Consider the following 22,203-nt stretch of genomic DNA (forward strand, 5'->3'; position numbering starts at 1 on the left):
TCGGTGGAGGACTCTAGGTCGCAGCGCAATGATTCGATGCTGCTAGAAGACCGCAAGCGTGAGCGCAAGATCAAGCTAAAGCTTGACTTCATCGTCTTACCACTGCTTGCAACTGTCTACTTTCTTGCGTCCATGGTAACTCTAACGACATTGTCGCTCTCCTTACGAGTATCCGTTGACGATGTCTAGGGACGTTCGGACTTGGGCAATGCCAAAATCTCAGGCCTGGACACCGACCTGAAATTGACCGCCAGTCAATATTCCCACGTATCAAGCATCTTCCTGGTCGGTTACTTGGTACTTCAGTTGCCTGGTACACTGATGGTCCGCAAGATTGGACCACCGCTGCAGGTAAGTATCTCGCAAACAAACTGAGCGCAATCCCCTAACACAAAATATCAGTTTGGTCTCGCCATGCTTGGCTGGGGGGTGGTGACAGCCTGCACACTCCTTGTGCATAGCTACGCGTCGCTCATGGTCACCCGAGCTCTTGTTGGTGCATGCGAGGCTTTCATTCAAGGCGCCGTTTTCTACCTGTCGTTCTGGTATACTTACAAAGAACTCGCTACCCGGGGGGCGATATTCTGGTCCACATCCGCCCTGGCTGGGGCGTTCAATGGCCTGATCGCTTATGCAGTACAGAAAAACCTTGCAAACGTCAACGGCTGGCATCCATGGCGGTGGTTGTTCCTTATCGAAGGCGTCGTACCGATCGGCTGGGCGTTTGTTGTCTGGATATTCCTGCCTGCCACACCAGAGAAGACAAAATTGTATTTCAACGAGGAAGAAAAGGCTATCATCATCAAAAGGAGTCGCCAGGCCTTCAACACGGGTGAATCCAAGATCATGCCGAAGTTGATCCTGCGGGTCATTCTCGATCCGAAATTCTGGTTGATGGCGGTGGTCCAGTCCGCGAACCTGTTTTGCTTGACGTCCTTGTCGAACTTTCTGCCCGCTATCCTGCGTTCATTTGGGTGGTCGATCGTCAAGTCACAGCTTATGACCGTGATCGTCTATGCCTGCGCATTTGTCAATATTCTCTTGTCAGCCCGGATATCCGACAAGCTGCAGACGCGCGGACCGATCATCATGGTGAACACCATGATCGGCGCTGTCGGGTATATTCTCCTTCTGACTCTCAAGGGGGCCCCCGGTCGTTTTGCCGGCGCTTGTATTGTCGCAATGGGTATGTATCCCAACGTCGTGATCGTGTTGACGTGGACGGCGACGATTAATGTCGGTTACACGTATCGTGCTAGCGCAGCAGCCCTGATCAACTCGATCGGCCAAGCCGTTGCGATTGGGTCGAACGAGGTCTACAACGACCCGCCATACTATAAGAAAGGCCATGGTGCAGCACTGGGAATGGCTGCTGCAGGGACCGTGTTTTGTGGGCTGTTGCTGCTGCTCTTGCGGTACGAGAATGCTCAGAAGCGAAAGGAGCAGTCCAGCGAAAAGGCGGCGGAGATGAGAAATGTCTCGATCGACGAGATTGGGAACAAGCACCCGGATTATTTCTTCACATATTAAACGTGGACGGTAGGCCAGTGGCATGACCGGCTCGATCAATCTACCAACAATGCCGACGAGTTGTCAAGTTAGAGAGAGCATGAATGATTATTGGGTCAATACCTAAGAAGGAGCCGGAACAGGAGGGCGATCGGGAATCAAAATTGCGGAGTGTCCATGACAAATCGCCCATGATCAAATACCCACGATCGCATTGAAGATGAGGGGAGGAATGATCGCTCTGAAACGCCGTTGCTTCCAATACTCGTACTCCTTACCTTGATCAGGAGTGTAGTGGGTGTAGGAAGAGGCAATGATGGCAGGACTTTGCGATCGGCACTAGACTATTTTTAGTCTTGTGTCCCTGCGCGCCGGAAGTGTTCATTCGTAGCTGAGGTACTTGACAAATCTCAAAGATTTTGTTATTAGGTGTGTTATATCACCAAGAAAAGTCGCGTCCAGGTATCCGGAAAGAGTCGATTTGTGAGAGGATTTAAAGATGCGGAAATCAACCTCCTGGGTATGTGGATTGGGGCTCTATTATATAGAGTCCTTTAGGTCAACGACTCGTACTTATGCGAGCGGACAGCCAGCCAGCCCGGTAATTGCTCCATAGTGCTGCTGATCATAATCTTATAGTCTTAAAATTCTCGCAGAGTCGTGGACAGGCAGGACTCTGCGAAGTCCCAAGGATCGTCAAGTCTCGTGTCGAATTTTGACCTCTATTAAAACAGAGGGTCTTCGCCGTACGCAGCCCGAGGACCATGTGCGATCAACTTCAATGTTCTCGCTTTTCGGACGACCACAGCCAGTCATGAGCCGGTTCACATTCCTCGGCATGGGGCTCCTTTGACACGAGATAACACACTGGATGTGATGATGAATGCCGCGAATTGAGCAGTGATATTTCGTATATCAAGTTCTGAACGCGAAAGTATTGACATTTCATGACTGACAAGAGTTGAAAATTCCTCTGCTACGACGACATATTTATCAGAGCAAAACCAATGCTCTCGGTACTCGTACTTGTGAGAGACGACTGACTGTGGTTCCATCATTGGCATGCTGCCGGCGCGTCTCGAGTCGAGAGCCGCCGGCCGAGATGTGACCCATCGTCGGCACCATCTAAAATTATGTTCAACCCAACTTCTGGCCGAACCAAAACCGGACAATTGCTTCATCACAATGGAAGAATTGATTGCAATGGTCGCGGTAAGAACCACAAGAGAAATCTGATACTGACGCCACATCTTTCGCTTAACTTTCCTTTCTCGATTCAGATTCAGCTTACTCCGTATTTCCTCGGCATCTCCACGAATATCATACCACATGTCACCACGATCGACGTCCCATCGATTCTCGAGCAATAGATTGGAGGTGGCCGGCTGTTGACGATTCGTTCGATACCCGGATGATGCCTTCAAGGACTCGCAGCCGTAGACCGGGCCCAGATGATGAAAGCCGAAAAATCCTGCTGGACCTGCAAGCGTGAGTCTGAACTACCAACTACTGACCAGTCCTCCGGCCAACTGATCTATCCAGACCGGAAAATTGGATGTGACAAGACCCTTCCAGAATGTAACAATTGTCTACGAACGAATCGAAAGTGCGGCGGCTTCGGCATCAAATTAGTCTGGCCTGAAAAGTACGATGGCCGACGAAAGCCCTCAATTCCCGCTGCCAGCGGGCATCTCATTCAGCGCGGCCAGGAAGTATTCCCTAGTCTCGCCGTAGACTTTCTCAATACGACATTTCAAGATATTGCATTGTCGAATCAGTACCTTGTGGCCGAATCTTCGACACATATGCCTCTCCTGAGCCTGAATACGAGGACTTTACCGGCCGTTTCCAACCCCAATTTCACTCTTGATGACGGCAGACTGATTTCGTACTGTGAGTTCTGCATCTGCTATATGTCGTTTGCCTGATGAAAGGTGAAGCTGACTTCGCCAAGTCGAGGGGAAATTAGCTCGAATTATAACCACCGTAGACGATGCTCGGAATGGATTTCGAAACGAGCTCCTCCCGATGGCGCTGTCCCAGCAGACCAAGGCCGCACAAAGTCTGCTGGAAAGTATTCTGGCCCTCTGCGCCTTCCACGTGAGCGGACCCAGTCACGCGTTACGACACAAAGCCCGCGCACTTCGACTTCTGAACGAGTCATTGCAAACAGAGATGGAAGGTGACTCGAGCGCAAAACTCGCCGCGTGCATGATTCTCTGTGTGTACGGAGTGTTTGACACAACGGACGGCATGTGGATGATTCATCTCCGCGGGGCAAGAAGTCTGATGGGAAGTGTCCTGAGTAGCGATGGCACTGACAAAACACGGCACGAAGTTTCGCCTTTCCTGCGAAGCTGGGTTTTATACCACGACGTCCTGGGGCAATTCTCGCAGCTGAAGCGAGACAAGCAAAATGACAATCTAGTAAATCTTCCTTTGTCCTCAGAAGAGAAGACAATAGTATGTTGAGACTGATCTGCTATTCCCTGGATTTGGGTCTGATTCTCCTTCGCAGATCGTCGGATCTCTAGGCTGCTCGGAGGAACTAATGGAGCTGGTCGCATGCACCAACCAGCTGCGTGGTCAGGCTCGGCACGATCAAAATATCGTGGATCAGATCCAAGACCGACTCGAAAATTTGTCGCAAACCATCGTTGTCCAGGCTGAAAAGGATGCTCCGTCTGCCCAAATCGACGAAGTACGGATCCAACGTACTGCAGAATTCTACCATGTGGCAGCACTCATATATTTTCGTCGACAAATTCTTCGAGTGTCGTCGCTGTCTCGATTGATTCAAGCTCTAGTTGAGTCGGCCCTCCGTTTGATCGCCGCGATGGAAATTTGCACCAGCCCTTGGCCGCTGTTCGTCGTCGCCTGCGAAGTACGAAGTGACGAGCAACGATTGCAAATACTCCGGACCTACAAGGAAATGGAAGTGGCAAGACGAATTGACAACATTATGGTGACGAGGACGATTGTGGAGGCGCTCTGGAAACAGCAAGATCTCGCCCTGGACGAGAACAGTAGGGCAAGCATAGACTGGAGAGACATGGTTAGTATGGATGAGATGACTCCTTCATTCATTTGATATCTGCGAAGACCACGAAGGAGGCTGTTTGCTTTTTTTTTTGTTTTTATAATTATATCGTCGGGCAATTAACTGGGGTAGGCATTTTTCCACCCGGAGGCATGCTTTGCCAGGAGTCTGAAGGCTGGACATTTTGGGAGGCTCGCCGTTTTTTTGGATACCTCCGATCCGTTGTTTACGTGTTAGATCACATCTGCAGGAACATAGAGGCCACTTTTATGTGAGCCAGACACTACGTGGAGGGTGGCATTTTGAGTGATCGGCATTTATTCATGTCGCTAATGAGAGCATATCATGCATGAGTGACTGACCAAATGAGTACGCGCTGTACCGCTGGGCACTGATTATCCGCTATAAGCATGATCGATGATACGTAGGTCGATCGGAGTTCTCGACTACAACAAGGGGACGATCTCCTCGGCGTCCTCTTTGGTTGTCAGCCTTACAGCCTTGTGTTGACGTCAGCCACGGAAAAGGCTGGCGCGTACTCGTCCATGTTTCGTGCCTCGTCGCCTTCCTGCAATCTCTTTTTTTTTCTACAACCTGTTTTTTTCTTTCAGTCGATCATCATTTTCTCCCCTGTGTGAGGACTATTCATGACCAAGAACTTGCTGGAGATAGTCACGCGCTTGCTACGAGTTTGCACTGTAAGGACCAGTACCTGCAGGGAGTACAAGGAGCTAAAGAGACGCCCCAGGTCAAGGTAAGGATATCATTTCCAAGCGCCCCAATCAGGCTGTGCCATGTTTCTTGTTTTTGTTTTTCGTTTGTTTGTTACCACGACCATCTTTTCGTCACCGGTCACGCGGTCACTGTGATTGTCGGTGTCAAGATAGCTTCACGACCAGAAATACGCCAAGTGAAATTTGGTGACTACGATCAGTGATCAGCGGAAAAGACCAATGTTATGGCCTGACCTTGTACAAGGGGCATGGATGGCATCACCTCAAACTTGGCTGATGCCTTGCAAAACGCAAACACACCAACCTTGATTGCCAACCTGGATACTGGACTCCCGTGACACTTCAAAAATGATCTTCAAGTCTTATTGGGACATCTCTTTCTCTTCCACCTCTTTTCCTCCCTCGTCTGCTGTCTCTTGGACAACCTTTTCAACTGCCCAAAGATCATTTTCCCCCGGCATCCACAAATTGCATACTTCAAGATGCCCGTCATTTCAAGAGTTGTATCCATGGTGTTGCGCGTCGCGGAGATCGCGTTTGCAGGAGTAAGTGGAAACCCACATGTGGCGTCGGCGTGAAAGAGAGCCCAGAACTAAAATAAAACGCAATGTGCAATTACAGGTCGTCATAGGTGTCACTTCAAAGTACTTGCACGACTACCGTAGCGGCACCGGCCAGCCTCTCGGTCGCTTCATCTACGTCGAGATAGTCGCCGCGCTTTCCATCCTCTTCGGCCTTTTGTGGCTGTTGCCTTTCGCGGCTGGCTTCTTCCACTGGCCGGTCGACCTTTTCCTCTCGTTTGCTTGGTTCGCCGCTTTCGGCGTCCTGGTGAACTACGTCGACGGTCGGACGAACTGCGGCGGTGACACGTTCGACTGGAGCGGCATTCGACACGGAGGATATTGCGGACGGTGGAAAGCCGACGAGGCGTTTAGCTTCTTGTCGGCCATCGTCTGGATCTGCAGCGCCATCGTCGGATTGTGGTTCATCCACCGCGAGAGACGCAAGGAGGTCCGACACACCGATGGAGCGTAAGCCTGAGATACCCACTACACTCATCTTCGATGTCAACATTGTACTTACCATGTTTCTTCAGTTATACTCGACGACCATGGTTCCGTCGCAGTCGCGTCTAATTCAGAAATGACCTGTCACCTGCGGAAGCGGAAGGGGATCAAGGTCAGCAAGGTTGTTTGTCAAAAGATTTTCAGTCCTTGACACAAGCTGGGAGATGGATTGATGGACCACACAAGGCGGAGAAATTGATCTTGCCAGGGAAATAAATGGTAATGGAGGAGGTCTCAGTGCAGTATAGCACTGCATGCAAGGTTTCTTTTCATGATACCCCCATCTTTGTGCGCGCGAGTCTTTGCTGAGTTTTAGATTGATGTTGGATTGATTTTACGGTAATACGAATAGTCATAATGATTAGTCTTTTGTTTAGTTGAGAATGTTCATTGCTGATTGATTCATTGATGGGTTTTGATTCTGGCTAATCATTGAATTCTAGTGCTCATTTTGCTCCTCTAGAGTTTGTCCATACATGTGCAGACTACCTCTTCAACCTCTTCAACAGTATCTTCTCATTATTTGTCACATGGCACATGGCGAAAGGGTTCTTCTGAGTTTCGATCTTCATCGTCATTTTCACTTCTGGCCGACCAGACAATAGATAGGCATTTTCAGAGGGCATCGATCCACTCCAAGACCTGACTCGGTTCCACCCTCTTTTTGTAGTCCGGGTCGATGAAGGTGTTGCGGACCTTGCCGGTGGCGTCGACCAACAAGGTGGCCGGCACGGGGAGGGCGAACGAGTCGTCGCCGTTGCGAGCCTTCAGGTCGTTCCCGAACTTGGCAAAGGGTTCCCTCAGCGAGTCCGGCTGCTGCCACACGATCCCCAACTTCGCGGCGTACTTGTTGCCCACGTCCGACAGGACCTGGAACTTGAGGGCGTTCTTCTCCACCGTCGACAGCGAGCTGTTGGGCAGTTCGGGGGTGATGGCGACCAGGGTGACCCCCTTGGCCTCGAACTCGGGCAGTCGCTTCTGCAGCGCGCCCAGCGCCAGGTTGCAGAAGGGGCACCACTCGCCCCGGTAGAAGGTGACCACGATGGGCCCCTTGGCCAGCAGATCGGCGCTGCTGACTTGCTTGCCGACGGCGTCGGTGAGGGTGAAGGACGGCAGCGTGTCCCCCACCTGGATCGTCGCCTTTGGGTCGAAAGAAGCCACAAAGTCGTCGGTGGCCTTGAAGATGGCGTTGCGGACCGGTTCGGGGGCGTGGGTCTTGAAGTTTTCGACCACGTTGTCAAGTTGTGCTTGGAGGGTGGCCATGATTGGTAGTGTTCAGAAATGATATACCGGTGCGAATAGTAGGGTAATGCGAAGCGAAGTTCTTGGGTGTTGGTATGTGTGATTCGAGTCCCTTCTCGCGGGCGGGGATCCAGAGTACTACTTATATCACCTGCAAAATGTACATGAATGGTCGACCACCTCTGCCTCGTTCCACCACCATCCCACCCACCTCGCATCTATCTCGCTCGACTTTGCCGACAAGGGGTACGTGCTTCACCGTGCTATATCCGGGATGTTGCCTGTTCGGGTCTAGATTCGTGCGAATTGATGCGAAGCTTTTCTTTTCTTACTCATCCGGAGCCTGAAATGCATCCGTGTCAACCGACGTTACAAATGGTCCTCGAGGTTTGCACAATTGTGGTTTCTTGGTCCGAATCTCTTCTTCCATCGCTGATCATACGAGTCGTACCTTTGCAACTTCTGATTACCCAAGCACTGAGTCAGTGGTCGTTGTTTCATGCGACAGCACAGAAACGGTGCTGCTCACGTGATCCCTCTGTTCCTCCGGACGGCGAGTCCCCGCTAAGCTCGCTTAAAAGTACTTTTTGTCACCAATCCGAAGGAATCTTTGCCATGACACCGTCCACTTCGGCGTCCTCCAGCGACTTTCAACACCGTCATGCGCCCAAGCGTATGCGCCTGGGCACGAAGAGCTGCGCGGAGTGCCGCCGGCGAAGGGTACGTTGTGCTTTCCCGCCCGATGGTCGAGCGTGTGAAGCGTGCAGCCTCCACGGGGTAGAATGCATGCCCCAAAAGCCCACGAGCCAGAGAAAAGGTGCCCAACAACAATATGATCCGGAAAAGGCAGAGTTGCGGCGCAGGCTCGCCAGCCTGGAAGCCATGGTGCGCCACATCTCCACCACCGTGAATCTTGACCCCGAGACGACGGCGTGGGCTCAGTTGCAGACGGAGAGTGAGCGTCAAAAGCGACTGCAGCATCCTTCCGCGGCGGCGCTGGGGGTAGATCCCGTGGTAGTCTCGAGTACCACGGAAGAAGGCTCCATCAAATGGTCCAAGACGGACCAGCAAAGCGATAGCTCAGATGAATTGGATCAATTCGAAGATGCGCCGTTGGTCAACCTCTTCAAAGATGCCTTGAAGATCGAAAGACCACCTCCAAATAGTAAGGACAGACCACAGCAGACGTTCCGTACGGACTACAGGATCAAGGCCGCCATCGAGGATGTTGCACCGATACTTCCGACCCTCGATGACCTGAGACTCGTCCTCGAAGCAAGTGAGCGGTTCTGGTGCATATGGCCTATGCGACCACCAGGCCAAGGAGCCACAGCCGGCGCCCCTCGAATACTGTCGGCGCAAAACTTCATCGTAGACTCTTTGAACTCGGGACGACCTCTGATCATCGCCAAGGCCCTTCTCTGGCTGACGCTCTGCATGCACCAACTCCCTCAGGACTTTGCGTGTCAGGGATCAGAACTTCGAAACTCTCGTGGCAACATCATCAGGCACTTCCTCAATGCCGCCGACACTCTTCTCTCGATCGAGGGAGAAGCTGGGGCTCGGGGTCAAGGTAAGGACCTGTTGGAGTGTCTGCAACTCCAGATGAGGATCAGCATCGACATGGGCAAACCGCGCAAGGCCTGGCTGACCAACCGACGTGCCATGAATACGGCGCTGCTCTTGGGGTTTCAGAATCGTGGCACGGCGACGACGACAACGACGACGACCGACGAGCAAAACATCATATGGAGACAACTCTGGCACATCGACCGGATGTTGTCGGTCGTCTTGGGTTTGCCTTGCGCCATTTCGGACTCCCATCCCAGCCTGGCGAAAGAATACGCGGGCCCCACGATCGAGTCACAACTCATGCACGACCTGGCCATCATAGCGGGACGCATCGTCGATCGGAACATGAACCACAAGACCGTCAACTACTCGGTGACGATGGACATTGACCAGGACCTCGAACGGTGCAAGACCAGAATGCCCTCGTCGTGGTGGAATCCCGAGTTCGACACGACTCTACCCTTTGAACTCGCTCACGGTCGACAAACCATCAAACTGTTTTATTTCAGTGTGTGCAAGACGTTGCACATGCCGTACATGTTCAAAACAAAATCTTCAGGGTCATCGTCGTCGTCGTCATCGTCAACGTCGTCGGACAAAATGTACGAGCTGAGTAGGATGGCGGCCTTGGAGGCGTGCCGGGACTGTATTAGGGTTTACAAGGGCATGCGAGATAATCACACGGGTGACGTGCCGGTCATTTGCGACCTCATGGACTTTTTGGCCTTTAGTGCAACAATCACCCTGGTTGTGGATTTGCTTTCGACGTCGACATCGTCATCCTCGTCATCCTCAAAGCGTCCAGCAGCAGCGGCGGCAGCAGCCGATGGTGGTGGCGTTATTCTTCCAGAGGAAAAACAAGATTGGGAACTCGTCAACAGCGTGAGTGCGGTTCTGAACGACGTGGCGAACAAGCTGTCTTGCAGTGTAGCAGGGCAAGGGTCCAACCTTTTGGAGAGGCTCATCAAGGCTCGTCACGGTCAATACGACGACGCGGAACCTTTTGAGGCCGTCGTCCCTTATTTTGGAAAAGTTCGAATCGGTACGGTCACGAAATCAGTCCGGGGGGTCAAATCGACACATTTGCGGACGCAGATGCAGAATTCGCCACGAGTATCATCAGGTCCTGGAGGGGTGCCGACGATGACGATGACGATGAGTGATCAGTCTCAATCTAATCAATTACAACCGTTTCTGCGTCCGACCTTGGATCCATCACCATCGTCAATGTCACAACCACAGTCGGCCTCGATGTCCTTATCGATGTCATCGCCGTCAACATTATCGTCACCGCAGGACCACCAAACGTCGTCCATGACAACAACCAACACGGTCGAATTTAATCTCGGCGGTACTACTTCATTCGGACAGTGTTGTTCGGTGGAAGGAGGAGGATGGATCTTGTCCGACGATGAATTGACAATGGATTGGGAATCTTTCGTTCACGTCAATACGAGTTATGACTGGAGTCAATTCTTCGAGAGTGCAATGCCTGATTGAGTTTTGTATACTACGTACATATACCCCTTATAAAACACCTATATTATTAGTATCATCCCCGCTCCCCAGCAACGCTTTGAGCGGTCAGCCACGTGGAACAATGGAAGGAGGCAAGCAAGCAAGCAAGCGAAGATGACCGAGTCCTTGAGGGGGAAAACCAGTATTGGCTCGAAGTACTCAAAACGCTTCCTTGACTGGCAATATCCTTTGTACGGACGTACACCCCGTACATATTCCCTGGGAAATCGTGCGCATCCATCGTAAAAAGGTGAAAAAAGTGCTTGCAATTCTCAAGAATCAAAAACAATTTGCATCCAAAGAAACTTTCTCTTCGCTTTTTGCGTTCGCTTCCGCTTTGTTCTTGATTTTCCTTCTTGTCTCAATTGAGTTCCGACTCTTGTCGTCTCTCCGAAGGCGTGGACCTAGTCTCGTCATCGAGGGTCGCTACACTATACTCTTGCGTGTAATGTATGTTGCCGTCCTGCCTCAGGTGCTCCTGACTCGACGGGCGACTGTGGTCTGCCGTGGTCTTTTCCCGATTGTGGGAGGTGTATATCGAAGCCATGTTCCCGATGGGTGCGTGGATGTTGTGCCCGTACGGGATCCCGTTGTTGTTGCTGCTACCGCCGTTGACGACGTTGGACGATGTGTTACCGCCTCCTCCACCTCCGTGGTGCGAGCCCGAGCTCGACCCCTTGGCCGTCGGGACCGTACCGTTGCCGTACTTGCCGGATCCGTAGGCGAGTTCGAGGGCCCGGTCGACGTGCAAACCGGTCTGCCGGGTTTGAAGTTCGGTCACCACCCTCCGCAGACTGGGCACGCAGGCCGTCACGACGCTCGCGAAGATCATGATCTGGTTGAGGAGGGTGGGGATGGCGATCTCGAAGGTTTGGTCGCCATTCTGGGATTTGACGGCGTCAAGGTAAGGGTTTAGAGTGGCAAGTTCGGCGATGATGACTCCGACGGTTCTGTCATGTGCGCGGCCCATGTTGTCAGTATGAGATACATGCGCGCGCGCGCCAGGGTGACGCTTCGTACAAAGAAGCCAAAAAGGAGCGAGTTCTTTCTTACATGATTCTTGTGGCAAACAGTGAAAAGACAAAAAGTTTCTTGGACATCTTCAACTGAAGTCCGGAGACTACAAAAATAGGGAGGATGACCAATGCCAGATCGGTCAAAAGGTTGAATATTCCAACATAATAATACAACCCTTTCTATTGTCAATGGTCAGTCTCGTCCGTATGTGCTGGAGAGGAGCGTCGAGCATCAATCGAGAGATCTTACCAGATTTACACATCTTCCAGGGCCTTGGATCCAAGGGTTGGGTACGTCGCATTGGAAGGCGAGAGCGAAGATGGACGTCACAGCCCACAGGATGGCGATTCCCTCGGTGGCATAAGTGGCCAGGCGAACTGGTTGCTTTGGACGAATGGTCAGGATGAGGCGCGAAACCGCCAATTTGGCACAGATCAAGGTGAAGATGGTGAGGAGTTGGCCTGCATAGTTGAACTGGACAGCAAGTTGTCAGTAGGTTGCGTGCCGATTCGAGGCCAGCGCACGTACCCGGCTATATTCGAAGAATTGGTGAGAAGATAGTTTATCCCGATGTTTGCCTAATCCATGGTTCCTCGAAATTTGAACAAAGATACATTGTATTATGGAAAAGGCCTGGCGCACAAGTTGACACCTTAGTTAGCAAGTGGCTCACGGACATATCGGGTCGCTCTGAGAGTCTGTGTACGTACAAGAGCTGCAAAAATGGCGAGATCGTCCAAAGCAGTCAGGCGAGTGATGGTCAGTCTTGTTATGGCTCTGGAAATCACCACAATGCCAGTAAAGATGATCAGAATGACATTGACAATAGACACCGATACGCCCCGGTCGTTGGGCGAAGCGACTTCGAACGGAGGTGATGTAGGGTTGATGTCTGACATTCTCTCGATGCAGCAGCCGAGGGATGCCACGGAATTTTCTCTGTCAGGACATCAATCAAGATCCAATATAGCCGAAAAGATGGTGTGTATAACTGAAGTTGTGTTGTTGGCATTCAGAACCCTCGAAGATACAAGTGACAAACACCAGACTTCGAAACGTCCTTGCCATGCAACGGTTTCGCCAAAGGCCCAGCCAAAAGGTTTTTACTCTAAAGGTAAGAAGATTCCAAGACAAAAAAGGACCAAAACGTAGGGGCCGCGTCGATCACAGGAGGTGGAGGATTGAGCTTGACTACCAGCATGATCCCATCATCACGTCGCGGAACGGGGACAGCCAGGATTTGACTTTCTGACGATGAATGGACTCTCACGTCAAAGGTTGATTGTCGTTGATGGACGCTAGACGGTAGTTGACGGCATGCAAGGGCGCTTGAAGGCTTTTACAGTGCTGAATGTGGATGTTTACAAGGGTCGAAGGGATTTCCGAGAAGCCGGAATGAAGGTCAGACCGGAGGGGAACGTTCTAGGCATGACCTCGAGGGGCGAAGAGCCCTAAAGCGCCCGTAAGTGCCCTGAAAGCAGCATGGTTGGGGGCGTCGCTGGCGCTTTACTGGGCGCTAGAGACACGGGAAGACCAAAGCCACCCACCGAGAAAAGGTTTGCGCCATGTTTTGACTAACCATCCTGCTCATCATTCCAGGCTGCGTATCGCCAACAACACCACCATCCATACCCATCCCCTTACAGTAGCACCTCTCTTTTCCTCATCTTGACAGGTGGAGTTTTGTGGTCAGCACCGGGAAAATCCTTGCCAAATGATCCCTAGTTACTCGCCCATGTCCCTCCAGCTCGTCGCCCGGACATTGACTCAATGAGCACAGTATGCCCTCACTCCACCGATCCAATTGTCGAATTACTTGACTGACATTTAGGCCGGTTTGCCTTTAGCCTCATGGGCTTGGAAGAGCCGTCTCTGCCATTGAAACATCGCGGCCCGAGTCACCGCTCCACGGGCCTCAAGCTGGCCCCGGCTCCCCCGGCCTTAGAATGCTTGGTGTACCCAATGGCGCAGCCTCATACAGCCTCTTAGCAGCAGTTTCGCTACCGACCCAAGCAGTCAAGGGTGAAGGCGATCGCGAGCTTCCAACCGAGCGAGGCATGGTGCGTGCATGAACTTGGCCTCGACTCGAGCCCTTCGTTATCAGCCCGGCCACCGACGACTTTCCTAACAGAAATTTCATCCACATCTTTTGTCCACAGTGGTCACCCTGATCGCGTCAGGTTATCTCGGTAGCAGTCCACACGACTTTGGGCTAAACTCAGCAGTCATCCAGAACCACAAACCCTCCCAGCCACGAGGGTGACTTATCTCAAAATTGACAAGCCTCAGTGCTGATCTTTTCTTGCTCTGGGTTTAGAGAAAGTGCAGGGGATCTAGTCCACGTTTGCACACGTTCTTTGCCGATTGATGAGAGAGAGGCAACTCCGATCATCATCTTTTCCCTGATCTTCTCCACAGCTTGGGATCTTTCTCTTCCCTCTGCCTATCTTCCCTCTTTGACGACATTCCAGCGCAATCCCCTCGTAGGGATCTATTTATCATCATCATTATGGCACAGCACGGTAATGACATGGAATTGAACCATCGGGCGAAGAGTGATGCCCGCTCGGTTGATGCCGATGCGCAAGAATACGGCTCGAAAGGCGCCAATCAACAAGGTCGTGAAGTTCGAACGCCTCAAACCTTGGACGTACGTGTTTGACCGTCATATACGAACAAAACCACAAAATAAATTAACATATCTGAACAGAGATACATTTCATTCTTTCCAACGGTTGCATTCCCCGCCACTTTACAGTCATCATGGGAAGCTCTTGCCGCCAGTTTTCAGGCCGGTTTGTTGAATGGAGGACCGACCGCCTTGGTCTGGGGATTACTACTATGTCTTGTTGGATCACTGTCCCTGGCCCTGTCTTTGGCCGAAATGGCATCGATCACTCCCGTGGTCGGTGCACAGTATCGATGGTCGGCATTGTATGCCCCCAGAGGTTTCGGTAGTCCTGCTTTCTGGTCCCTCCTTCAAGGCTGGATCACTGTTTTTGCTTGGATGGCTCTTTGCGCACAAGTCTGTTACTTGGAGGGTACTTTGGTATGGGTTTTCCTGTGAAACGTGTGATGCAAACATTTGCGCATTTCGTTCTCGACCTCTCGCGGTCAATATTGCAGCAGTCGGCTAACAAAGTCCTCAGATCCAAGGTTTGATCGCATTAAACAACCCAGAAACATATGTTCCAAAAGGCTGGCATGGTACCCTACTCGCCTGGTCCATTCTCGCTCTTCCGCTCATTTGCAACATTGTGAGTTTACCATGTGAAGGGAAATTTCATTCCTACTAGGCCACTTTGGCCGCCGCGATGGGTATCTCATACTAACTTGCTTTTGTTTTACAGTGGGCTCGAAGAATATTGGCTCCCCTTGAAGTGGTCGGAGGTATTGTCCATGTGGCTCTGTTCATCGTGTTCGTTGTAGTTCTTGTGGCTTTGGTGAGTGGTCGAATTCGTTAGGTGGAATCGGAACTCGGTCACTGATATCATCCCAGTCACCTCGTTCATCTGCCGACTTTGTCTTTACCACCACCTTTACCGGCCTCAGTGGCTATGGTAGTGCAGGTGTGTCGTGGAGCATTGGACTTCTTTCGGGTGCTTTCCCTCTGGCAGGGTTTGACGGTGTTCTACACAGTAAGTTTTGGCCTCCTGATTTGTTTCCATGCCACTTGACAGTGTCAGCGGTTGAACATGGAGGCGTCGTCGTTCTTGAAACACTTGCTCACCTTCTTTACAGTGGCTGCAGAAGTTAAGAATGCCCCCAAGGTAGTCCCTACGAGTATGGTTCTGTCGGTTTTGATGTAAGTCTTCCCTGTATCCTATGCTTTTTGTGCCTCCATCCATCAGGTTTCTAACAAACCAAATTAGCAACGGCATCATGGCATTCGGGTTCATCATCACAGTCCTATTCTGCATCGGCGACCCGATCACAGTTTCCCAAACTCCGACCGGCTACCCCATCATCCAAATCCTCTACAATTCGACCGGCAGTGCCGCAGCCACCACTGTCCTCATGACGTTCCTCATCTTCATTGGTGTCGTCGCCGTCTTCTCCAGTTTGGCGTCGGTTTCGCGTCTTACTTGGGCCTTTGCCAGAGACAAGGGTCTCCCATTTTCCAATTTCTTCGGCCACGTCCACCCGACCTTGCGAATTCCTCTCAACGCTCTCTTGTTGATCACCGCCGTCGTTCTCCTTTTACAACTTATTAACATCGGCAGCACGACTGCCTTCTTCGCCATCCTCTCACTCAATACGCTCGCCTTGTACCTCAGTTACCTCATCCCTATCCTTTTTTGGATGATCCACAAGCTACGCGGCTTTCCCGTGCCCTATGGTCCCTTCAAGGTAAAGTTTTTCTGACTCTCCTAAACCCAACTCCAGGCAGTAACTGACAGATTTTCCTCCAGCTGCCGCGCGGTCTCGGCCTACCCATCAACCTTTTCGCCTTTTGCTACGGAGTCTACGTTGCCATTTTTCTGCCCTGGCCATCCACCGTGCCAGTGACCAAGGCGAACATGAACTACGGTGGTCCCGTCATGGGTGCTGTCATTATCTTTGCGATCGCGGACTGGATCATCGGGGGAAGAAAACGGTTCCAAGTCCCTGTCGATATACGTCCATTGGATCATGACTCGGTCTCATCCTGAGCCAACAAAAGGAAAAAGAAGGAGAAAAAAGTTGTTCTGTTTTTGTGGCCTGTGAGACCGTCACCTGCTTTGGAGGGTCCATTGCCTATCCGGTGGTACTTGAAGAGTGTTTTTGATCTACACGTACCACCTACGAGAGAGTCTTTTCTATCTATCTCATTTTAGTTTGATACCTGTATAGACAAGATGGTGATTAAGTCGCAATGACAATCTCCATAGACATGATTGTCTCTTCAAGGTTGAGTAAGAAGAGACGCTCTTCCTCTATCATGTAAAAGCATTCAATGACGCAAAATGACCCTGCCACGTTAAGGACTGTGCTTGACGGTGCCGTGTACTGCAACATCCAAGGAGCAAATCACCCGAGTAAGTGTCCGTGACTACGGAGAAGGGATAATGTCAAGGAACCGGGGTAGAAGGATGAAACCGGGAACCATGCAAGTAGAGAGGTCTAGACCAAAAGAAAAAGTCTATCCCAGTTCCTTGTGTGCAGTATTCCTCATCCATCCGGACCTTGTATCCTTGTACAAGTCCCTTATTCAGGGCACACGAGTCACCGAAACCCGTCAGGTTGAATCCCCAAGGGGTTTGTTTTGTCCCAGGGAATGGTTGGCGACTGGAAGTTGTAAGCAGCACTTGCCAATGTACACCCGTGCTCCGTATCGTATTCTATACTATAAATACTCTGTACGAATGGTACTCTACTCTGAGTGGTGTCATGCCGTATAGGTACCTGGGCAGGTACTGTAAAAACAAAAAGCAATACAGACGTTATAATGGCTGGGAACAAAGGTCTCGCAAGGGGCCTTGGGATCAGGATCTCATCACTCGGTACTAAAGAACCAGGGACCAGGAAGGACCAAGAATCACCGGCACGTTAAAAAAAAAATCACGCCCTGCTCAGGATATATCATGATACTACCGTATGTATCCGTACAAGTACATCAATTACAGTAAATACTTGGCTAGTATGCTCCATACTGTAAAAATCCACTTGGTACCGCTATAGAGTGCTCCGTTACCTACATACTCCCGTACTTGTGTACAGGTATGGATATTCTTTCTTTGTAATTAAGAAAAATCCTTTATTTTTTCCCCGTCAACTAGTCGACCCTCTTTCTAAATTGCACCATCGGACCTTTCCTGTCGGCCACGAAATGGTCCCACAATTGATACAAATCCCTTCTACCCCTGACGTTCCCGTGTCTCGAGTTTTTGTTGTCGTTGTTATTTTTGTTGCTAGTGTTGTTGTCGGTCGTGGTAGTAATCGTACCATCTTCATCCGCCGCCGCCGCCGCCGCCCTCTTCACATCAAAACTCCACAACAACGTGGCCAAGGCGATGCTGACCTCCAAGTACGCGACCCGCTTCCCTGCGCAACCTCTGGGTCCGATGCTAAAGGGACAAAAAGCCGCACGTGCGGTCGCGACGCCTTCGTCGGGTCCCGATATCCACCTCTCGGGTTTGAACCTGAACGGGTCGGGGTAATATTCTTCGTTGTACTGGATGGCGAACGGGGCCACTCCCACCACGGTCCCTTCGGGGACGTAATCGCCCTCGATCTCCATGCCTCCGGGGAGGACCTGGCGAGGCAGGTGCGACGGCACGGGCGGTGCGAGACGCAGAACTTCGTCGATGACTGCTCGCAGGTACGTGAGTGAACCGAGTGCCGGTCCAGAGTGGATGTCCCGGGGCGTGTCAAAGGTTCTACGAATCTCGGTCGTCAATTTCGTCAGGACTCGTTCGTTTCGGGGATCCGTGAGGTAAAACGTGGCCGCGCTGAGCGTGAGGGCCGTCGTGTCAGATCCGGCGTGGATGAGCAGCGCCGAATCCGCGTGTAGTTCGTTGACGCTCAACCCTCGGCCCGTCTCCGGGTCGCGTGCGTGGAGGAGGTGGTGTATGAAGTCTTTGCGGCGGGGGTTGCTCGCCTTGGTGTCGTCGAACTGTCGCTCCTCGGCCATGCGTTGCTCCATCATCCCGTTGGCGTACTTGATGTAAGCTTCGCCCTGTGCGGCGTCCTTGGTGAAGAGAATCGACGCCCACGACGTGCCCAGTAAAGGGCGGACGAGGTCGATGAAGGGCCAAAACCCGGCCTAGCGACACAAATTCCCCGTCAGTCCGTTTCCTTTTTTTCCCCACAACCTGGGTGGCTTGTCGCGAAGAAATGAATGATACTCGCCATGTGTTCAAGATCACGGAGGAATTGGCTGAGAGGGTACGTACAACGTAGACAAACTTTGTGGCGTCAAGGACAACCTCGGGCACGAATCTATGTTCGCCCAGTTCGACACACCCGAACCCCTTGCCAAACGTGAGATCTCCCATCATGTCGAAGCTGAGCCAGTTACACCAGTCCTTCATGTCTTTCGGTTTGGTCCAGCCCGTCGTCGCATCGACTTCGGTTCCCAACGCATCAACCCACGTCGTAACGTCTTTGACAATAAGATCCTCGTCACTCTTGATGGCCGTGTCCGAGAATGCTTGGTCGATCACTCGTCGCCGGAACGCGTGGCGTTTCTCGTCGATCTCGGAATGAAGGCTGAACGCCTTCGAACCGGCGTCGATGGTCTTGTACCAGTCCGACTTTCGCACATTGGACCTTCGACTGCTGTAGATGGCTTTCAAGGCAGCAGTGGTGTTGTAAGATAAGACATTCGGTCCGATTCGCACAACGGGACCTTGTAACCATTAAACAACGATTTTTAAGAGGACAGCCCTGTCAAATCTCGATGCATCTCTCTTTTCAATGCCTCGCTGAACTTACCATACTTCTGATGCTCGGCCCACGTGTCCAGATGTCGATCACCACTCCTCGCTTGTAGAACAATCGACCAGTCGGTGATCTTGCTGAGGAATGGACCGGGATACTTTGCCAACGGATGCAGCGTGACTCGGTATATGCAGACTCCAATTGTCTGTCAGGAGTCGAAAGAGGTTTGAGTCTTTAGTACTATGATTTACAGAATGAAACATCGTCTGAACAAAAAAAACAACTTACATATACCACAGTGGCTAGGATGAAGCTTGCCGAGACTCTAATGAACAAGTCGAGCCGTGACTGGGATGTAGCAGTGTCCATGGAGAGCACAAACGGACAGTGACTACACTTCAGAACTGGATTGATACGATATAGCCAGGGACTCCTTATCGTGCATGGATCTTTGGAATGGTAGTCGAAATAGGATCCCGATCCAAGGCTTCGTCTTACGAGGAGAGCACGACGAGAACTCTCATCTGCTCTATAACAATCGTCGGGAAACGAGTGAAGGTGGATTGGTAAAAGGTGAAAAGTAAACGGATTTCGACGGTCTTACGGAGTATTGTCCTTATGGCGAGTTTATGATGTGCCGTAATAATGAAGTCTCTAGTCGGTTGTAGGGTGGAGCAAAGGGCAGAAAGGTCCATGATTCGATATGAGCATCCCACTCGCTGTGATACACGATAAACATGCAGCATGTATAGCCTGAGAATTGAGAAAGAAACTCCACTTAAGTAACTCCCAAATACAAATCTATCATGGGTTTCTTTCATATGGTAAGTTGAAGGTCAAAGGCCGACCGTGGAGCTAAATGCAGAAAAGGAAACCACCAGAGATCAAAACGAAAGTCGCGCGGCGAATACAAGGCCCATTCTTGGTCCTCTTCCTCTTCCTCTCCCGCTACTCTTGTCCACGTTCTGTAGCATACACGCTCGCCTCGCCCTTAGCCATGTATTCAAACGACTCTTCGCTTGTAGTTGTGGCAGGAGGACTCGGCGTACCATCACTGCCTTTGCTGATGGGACTCTCGGACTCCTCATTCTCTTCCCCATCAGCAGCCATCATGCTGCCTTCCCAAAGGACACCATCACCATATCCCCACCCCAGGCTTCTCTTCGATCGGCGCACCTCTTCTTCCATGAGACCAAGACTTGCGCCATTCTTCCGCCCCAGCTTGAGAGGCAAGTTCCTCTTGTGCCACTCACCTAAGAACATCCCTTCAGGATCGCTCTCATCACGAATCTTCATAAACTCAGTCATGTCGTTACCGTACAGGATGTTGATCTCTTTGGCCCCGGTAAAAGCAAAGTTCTTGGCCCAATGGGGTCGTGCACCCATCTCACGCATGAGATATTCGAACGCTTCGTAGTATTTCTCGTGACAAGGGGGATCCTGACCATAAGGTCGGTACAAAGTGGCATTGAGATAAAGAGTTGGCCCGTCAGGTACGGTAGGGTCGAGATATGGTCTCACCGCAGACTCTTGTTTGGAGTTGAGACGTCCTGTATGTGTAACGCGGACTTCGACTGGACAATGTACCCAGACGCCCTTGCTGGAGATGGGAATACCGGCCGCGGCATCATCATGATTGATCCAGGCTGAGAGCCGGCGAATAGCTTCTGGGCCTCTGGAGAGGGGGAGAGCCCATTCATTGACGAATTGTGAATACAGACAGTCCATGAGAAGGGCCTCGCGAGCAGGTTGAACAGCAGACATGGTATAACTCCCCGGCTTGAAGCCATATTGCATGCCAAAGACGAACCATTCGATCCACGGAAGGATGCGTGGGAAGGAGTTCGATAACCAGAGCAAATTGTGGTATACATAGTATCCGAAAGCACCGCCATAGAAGGTCGTGTTGGGAGGTCGTAGGTCAGCGTCCGTTTTAGCGCCTTGCCAAATGACTGCTTGATGCATGTAAGGCAGCCACCACACCCGCGTGAATTCTTTTTGGGTCCAAAGGTCTTTGTCCCAAGACTCAATGACCGACGCAAGTGTATGAAGTGATTGCGACCAAGAGATCTTGAAGTCGGGAACAGCCTGCATAGTAATCTCTACGATGATCCCAAGCGACCCAAGCGATAATAGCGCCGCCCGAAAGAGTTCGGGGTTCTTGGCCGCTGAACATGTGACCAACTGTGAGTTGGACAATAGAATTGTCAGGGAGGTGATGGAATCGGACAAGAGGCCATGTTTGAGGCTGGAACCGTGAGTGCCGGTTGATATAACCCCTGCAACGGATTGGACGTCGATAGAGCCCAGATTCGGCAGGGTATATCCATCTTCGGCGAGCGCGAGGTTGAGATTGTGCAGGGACAAGCCAGCTTGAAACCGAATCAGCCCTGGAGTGCCGTCGACGTTCTTTTCGAGCACTTGGGATAGATTGTCTAGATTAAGAAGCCAAGAGGAAGTACAGGTCAAGTCAGAGGGCGAATGACCAAAACCGGTCACGCACAGCCTTTTGCGACATCTGCGGGCGAGTGTCACAATCTTTTGCAGCTCGGGCACACTGGAGGGCTGAAAGTACAGTTCAGGCCGTGAAAAGAATGTCTGAGCCCAAGTATGATGCAGGTACCTGGTTTTTGGATTGAAGGGGACTGAAGGATCGGTCCTCGACAACTCTCGCTGGAGTCTCGGGTCCAGGTTGACGTTGCTAGTGGGGCCAGGGAGTGTTGTGAGGCGAGAAGTGTTGGGACGTGTATGCGTGACATTTGGGGCGGCCCAATCCATGTTGCCGGTCGTTCCAGGGGCGCTGCAAACGAGCTCGAGAATAAAATGTCAGCGCATGATGGATAAAATGCCGGAGGGGGGGGGTTGGTAGAATCCAGGTCGCGATAACTGAAGTCGAGTCTGATACTGGGTGGAAATGGAGGTGAAGGAAATTATTTTCGGATCCCAAGATGGCGTCGAGTCATGACGCGACACCGGAACCTGCGTTCGAAATATCCCGATGTCGGTTTATGTAAGCACCAAGTACGCAGGATCCGCAGTCGGAGCACGACATGTGAGTCTAGACTCTGACCGCCATCGCGTCTTTGCTTATCTACGTCCAAATGAGGTCTTATCCAGTGTGTACAATAGCTGTAATCAGGCG

At 51.5% G+C, this 22,203-nt stretch overlaps 8 protein-coding genes across 8 annotated transcripts; 5 read left to right on the forward strand and 3 right to left on the reverse strand.

Moving 5' to 3' along the window:
- Window positions 1–414: 414 nt before the first annotated feature.
- On the forward strand, window positions 415–1,530 carry PV06_01860 (uncharacterized protein; the record flags this gene model as incomplete). The annotated part of the gene is made up of 1 exon (XM_016402492.1): window positions 415–1,530. The coding sequence occupies one exon, from the start codon at window positions 415–417 to the stop codon at window positions 1,528–1,530; it is 1,116 nt and encodes a 371-aa protein (XP_016266389.1).
- A 1,276-nt stretch (window positions 1,531–2,806) lies between these two features.
- PV06_01861 (uncharacterized protein) lies at window positions 2,807–4,937 on the forward strand. Its single transcript, XM_016402493.1, has 4 exons — window positions 2,807–2,997; window positions 3,052–3,402; window positions 3,464–3,972; window positions 4,028–4,937. Exons 1-4 carry the CDS (start codon window positions 2,961–2,963, stop codon window positions 4,598–4,600), a joined length of 1,470 nt encoding a protein of 489 aa, XP_016266390.1. The 5' UTR covers window positions 2,807–2,960; the 3' UTR covers window positions 4,601–4,937.
- An 828-nt stretch (window positions 4,938–5,765) lies between these two features.
- PV06_01862 (uncharacterized protein) lies at window positions 5,766–6,588 on the forward strand (the record flags this gene model as incomplete). The annotated part of the gene is made up of 3 exons (XM_016402494.1): window positions 5,766–5,828; window positions 5,905–6,314; window positions 6,380–6,588. 3 exons carry the CDS (start codon window positions 5,766–5,768, stop codon window positions 6,417–6,419), a joined length of 513 nt encoding a protein of 170 aa, XP_016266391.1. The 3' UTR covers window positions 6,420–6,588.
- Window positions 6,589–7,998: 1,410 nt separating this feature from the next.
- On the forward strand, window positions 7,999–10,959 carry PV06_01863 (uncharacterized protein). The gene has a single exon (XM_016402495.1). The coding sequence runs from the start codon at window positions 8,208–8,210 to the stop codon at window positions 10,662–10,664; it is 2,457 nt and encodes an 818-aa protein (XP_016266392.1). The 5' UTR covers window positions 7,999–8,207; the 3' UTR covers window positions 10,665–10,959.
- Window positions 10,643–12,807, reverse strand: PV06_01864 (uncharacterized protein). Its single transcript, XM_016402496.1, has 5 exons — window positions 12,410–12,807; window positions 12,228–12,332; window positions 11,949–12,173; window positions 11,736–11,878; window positions 10,643–11,632 (listed from the first exon to the last, which is right to left on the reverse strand). The coding sequence occupies exons 1-5, from the start codon at window positions 12,596–12,598 to the stop codon at window positions 11,044–11,046; spliced, it is 1,251 nt and encodes a 416-aa protein (XP_016266393.1). The 5' UTR covers window positions 12,599–12,807; the 3' UTR covers window positions 10,643–11,043.
- A 1,401-nt stretch (window positions 12,808–14,208) lies between these two features.
- On the forward strand, window positions 14,209–16,438 carry PV06_01865 (uncharacterized protein; the record flags this gene model as incomplete). Its single annotated transcript, XM_016402497.1, has 8 exons — window positions 14,209–14,349; window positions 14,410–14,748; window positions 14,849–14,956; window positions 15,050–15,142; window positions 15,199–15,337; window positions 15,441–15,504; window positions 15,572–16,049; window positions 16,112–16,438. The coding sequence occupies 8 exons, from the start codon at window positions 14,209–14,211 to the stop codon at window positions 16,349–16,351; spliced, it is 1,602 nt and encodes a 533-aa protein (XP_016266394.1). The 3' UTR covers window positions 16,352–16,438.
- Window positions 16,439–17,367: 929 nt separating this feature from the next.
- PV06_01866 (uncharacterized protein) lies at window positions 17,368–19,619 on the reverse strand. The gene is made up of 4 exons (XM_016402498.1): window positions 19,350–19,619; window positions 19,116–19,266; window positions 18,575–19,029; window positions 17,368–18,444 (listed from the first exon to the last, which is right to left on the reverse strand). The coding sequence occupies exons 1-4, from the start codon at window positions 19,428–19,430 to the stop codon at window positions 17,455–17,457; spliced, it is 1,677 nt and encodes a 558-aa protein (XP_016266395.1). The 5' UTR covers window positions 19,431–19,619; the 3' UTR covers window positions 17,368–17,454.
- Window positions 19,620–19,815: 196 nt separating this feature from the next.
- Window positions 19,816–21,971, reverse strand: PV06_01867 (uncharacterized protein). Its single transcript, XM_016402499.1, has one exon. The coding sequence runs from the start codon at window positions 21,837–21,839 to the stop codon at window positions 20,010–20,012; it is 1,830 nt and encodes a 609-aa protein (XP_016266396.1). The 5' UTR covers window positions 21,840–21,971; the 3' UTR covers window positions 19,816–20,009.
- Between the last annotated feature and the right edge of the window lie 232 nt (window positions 21,972–22,203).

This window comes from Exophiala oligosperma, assembly GCF_000835515.1.
Source record: "Exophiala oligosperma strain CBS 72588 unplaced genomic scaffold supercont1.2, whole genome shotgun sequence".
Classification (NCBI taxonomy): domain Eukaryota; kingdom Fungi; phylum Ascomycota; class Eurotiomycetes; order Chaetothyriales; family Herpotrichiellaceae; genus Exophiala; species Exophiala oligosperma.

Bases quoted from the DNA above. Each gene is read 5' to 3' on its own strand.
- PV06_01864 (XM_016402496.1), bottom strand. From the start codon at position 12,598: ATGTCAGACATCAACCCTACATCACCTCCGTTCGAAGTCGCTTCGCCC. The intron at 12,333-12,409 runs GTACGTACACAG...CTTGTGCGCCAG, and splicing joins TCGCCATTTTTGCAGCTCTT to GCCTTTTCCATAATACAATG. The intron at 12,174-12,227 runs GTACGTGCGCTG...CTTGCTGTCCAG, and splicing joins AATTCTTCGAATATAGCCGG to TTCAACTATGCAGGCCAACT.
- PV06_01861 (XM_016402493.1), top strand. From the start codon at position 2,961: ATGATGAAAGCCGAAAAATCCTGCTGGACCTGCAAGC. The intron at 3,403-3,463 runs GTGAGTTCTGCA...GACTTCGCCAAG, and splicing joins CGGCAGACTGATTTCGTACT to TCGAGGGGAAATTAGCTCGA. The intron at 3,973-4,027 runs GTATGTTGAGAC...TCTCCTTCGCAG, and splicing joins CCTCAGAAGAGAAGACAATA to ATCGTCGGATCTCTAGGCTG.
- PV06_01863 (XM_016402495.1), top strand. From the start codon at position 8,208: ATGACACCGTCCACTTCGGCGTCCTCCAGCGACTTTCAACACCGTCAT.
- PV06_01866 (XM_016402498.1), bottom strand. From the start codon at position 19,430: ATGGACACTGCTACATCCCAGTCACGGCTCGACTTGTTCATTAGAGTC. The intron at 19,267-19,349 runs GTAAGTTGTTTT...GACTCCTGACAG, and splicing joins TCCTAGCCACTGTGGTATAT to ACAATTGGAGTCTGCATATA. The intron at 19,030-19,115 runs GTAAGTTCAGCG...AATGGTTACAAG, and splicing joins GGCCGAGCATCAGAAGTATG to GTCCCGTTGTGCGAATCGGA.
- PV06_01867 (XM_016402499.1), bottom strand. From the start codon at position 21,839: ATGGATTGGGCCGCCCCAAATGTCACGCATACACGTCCCAACACTTCT.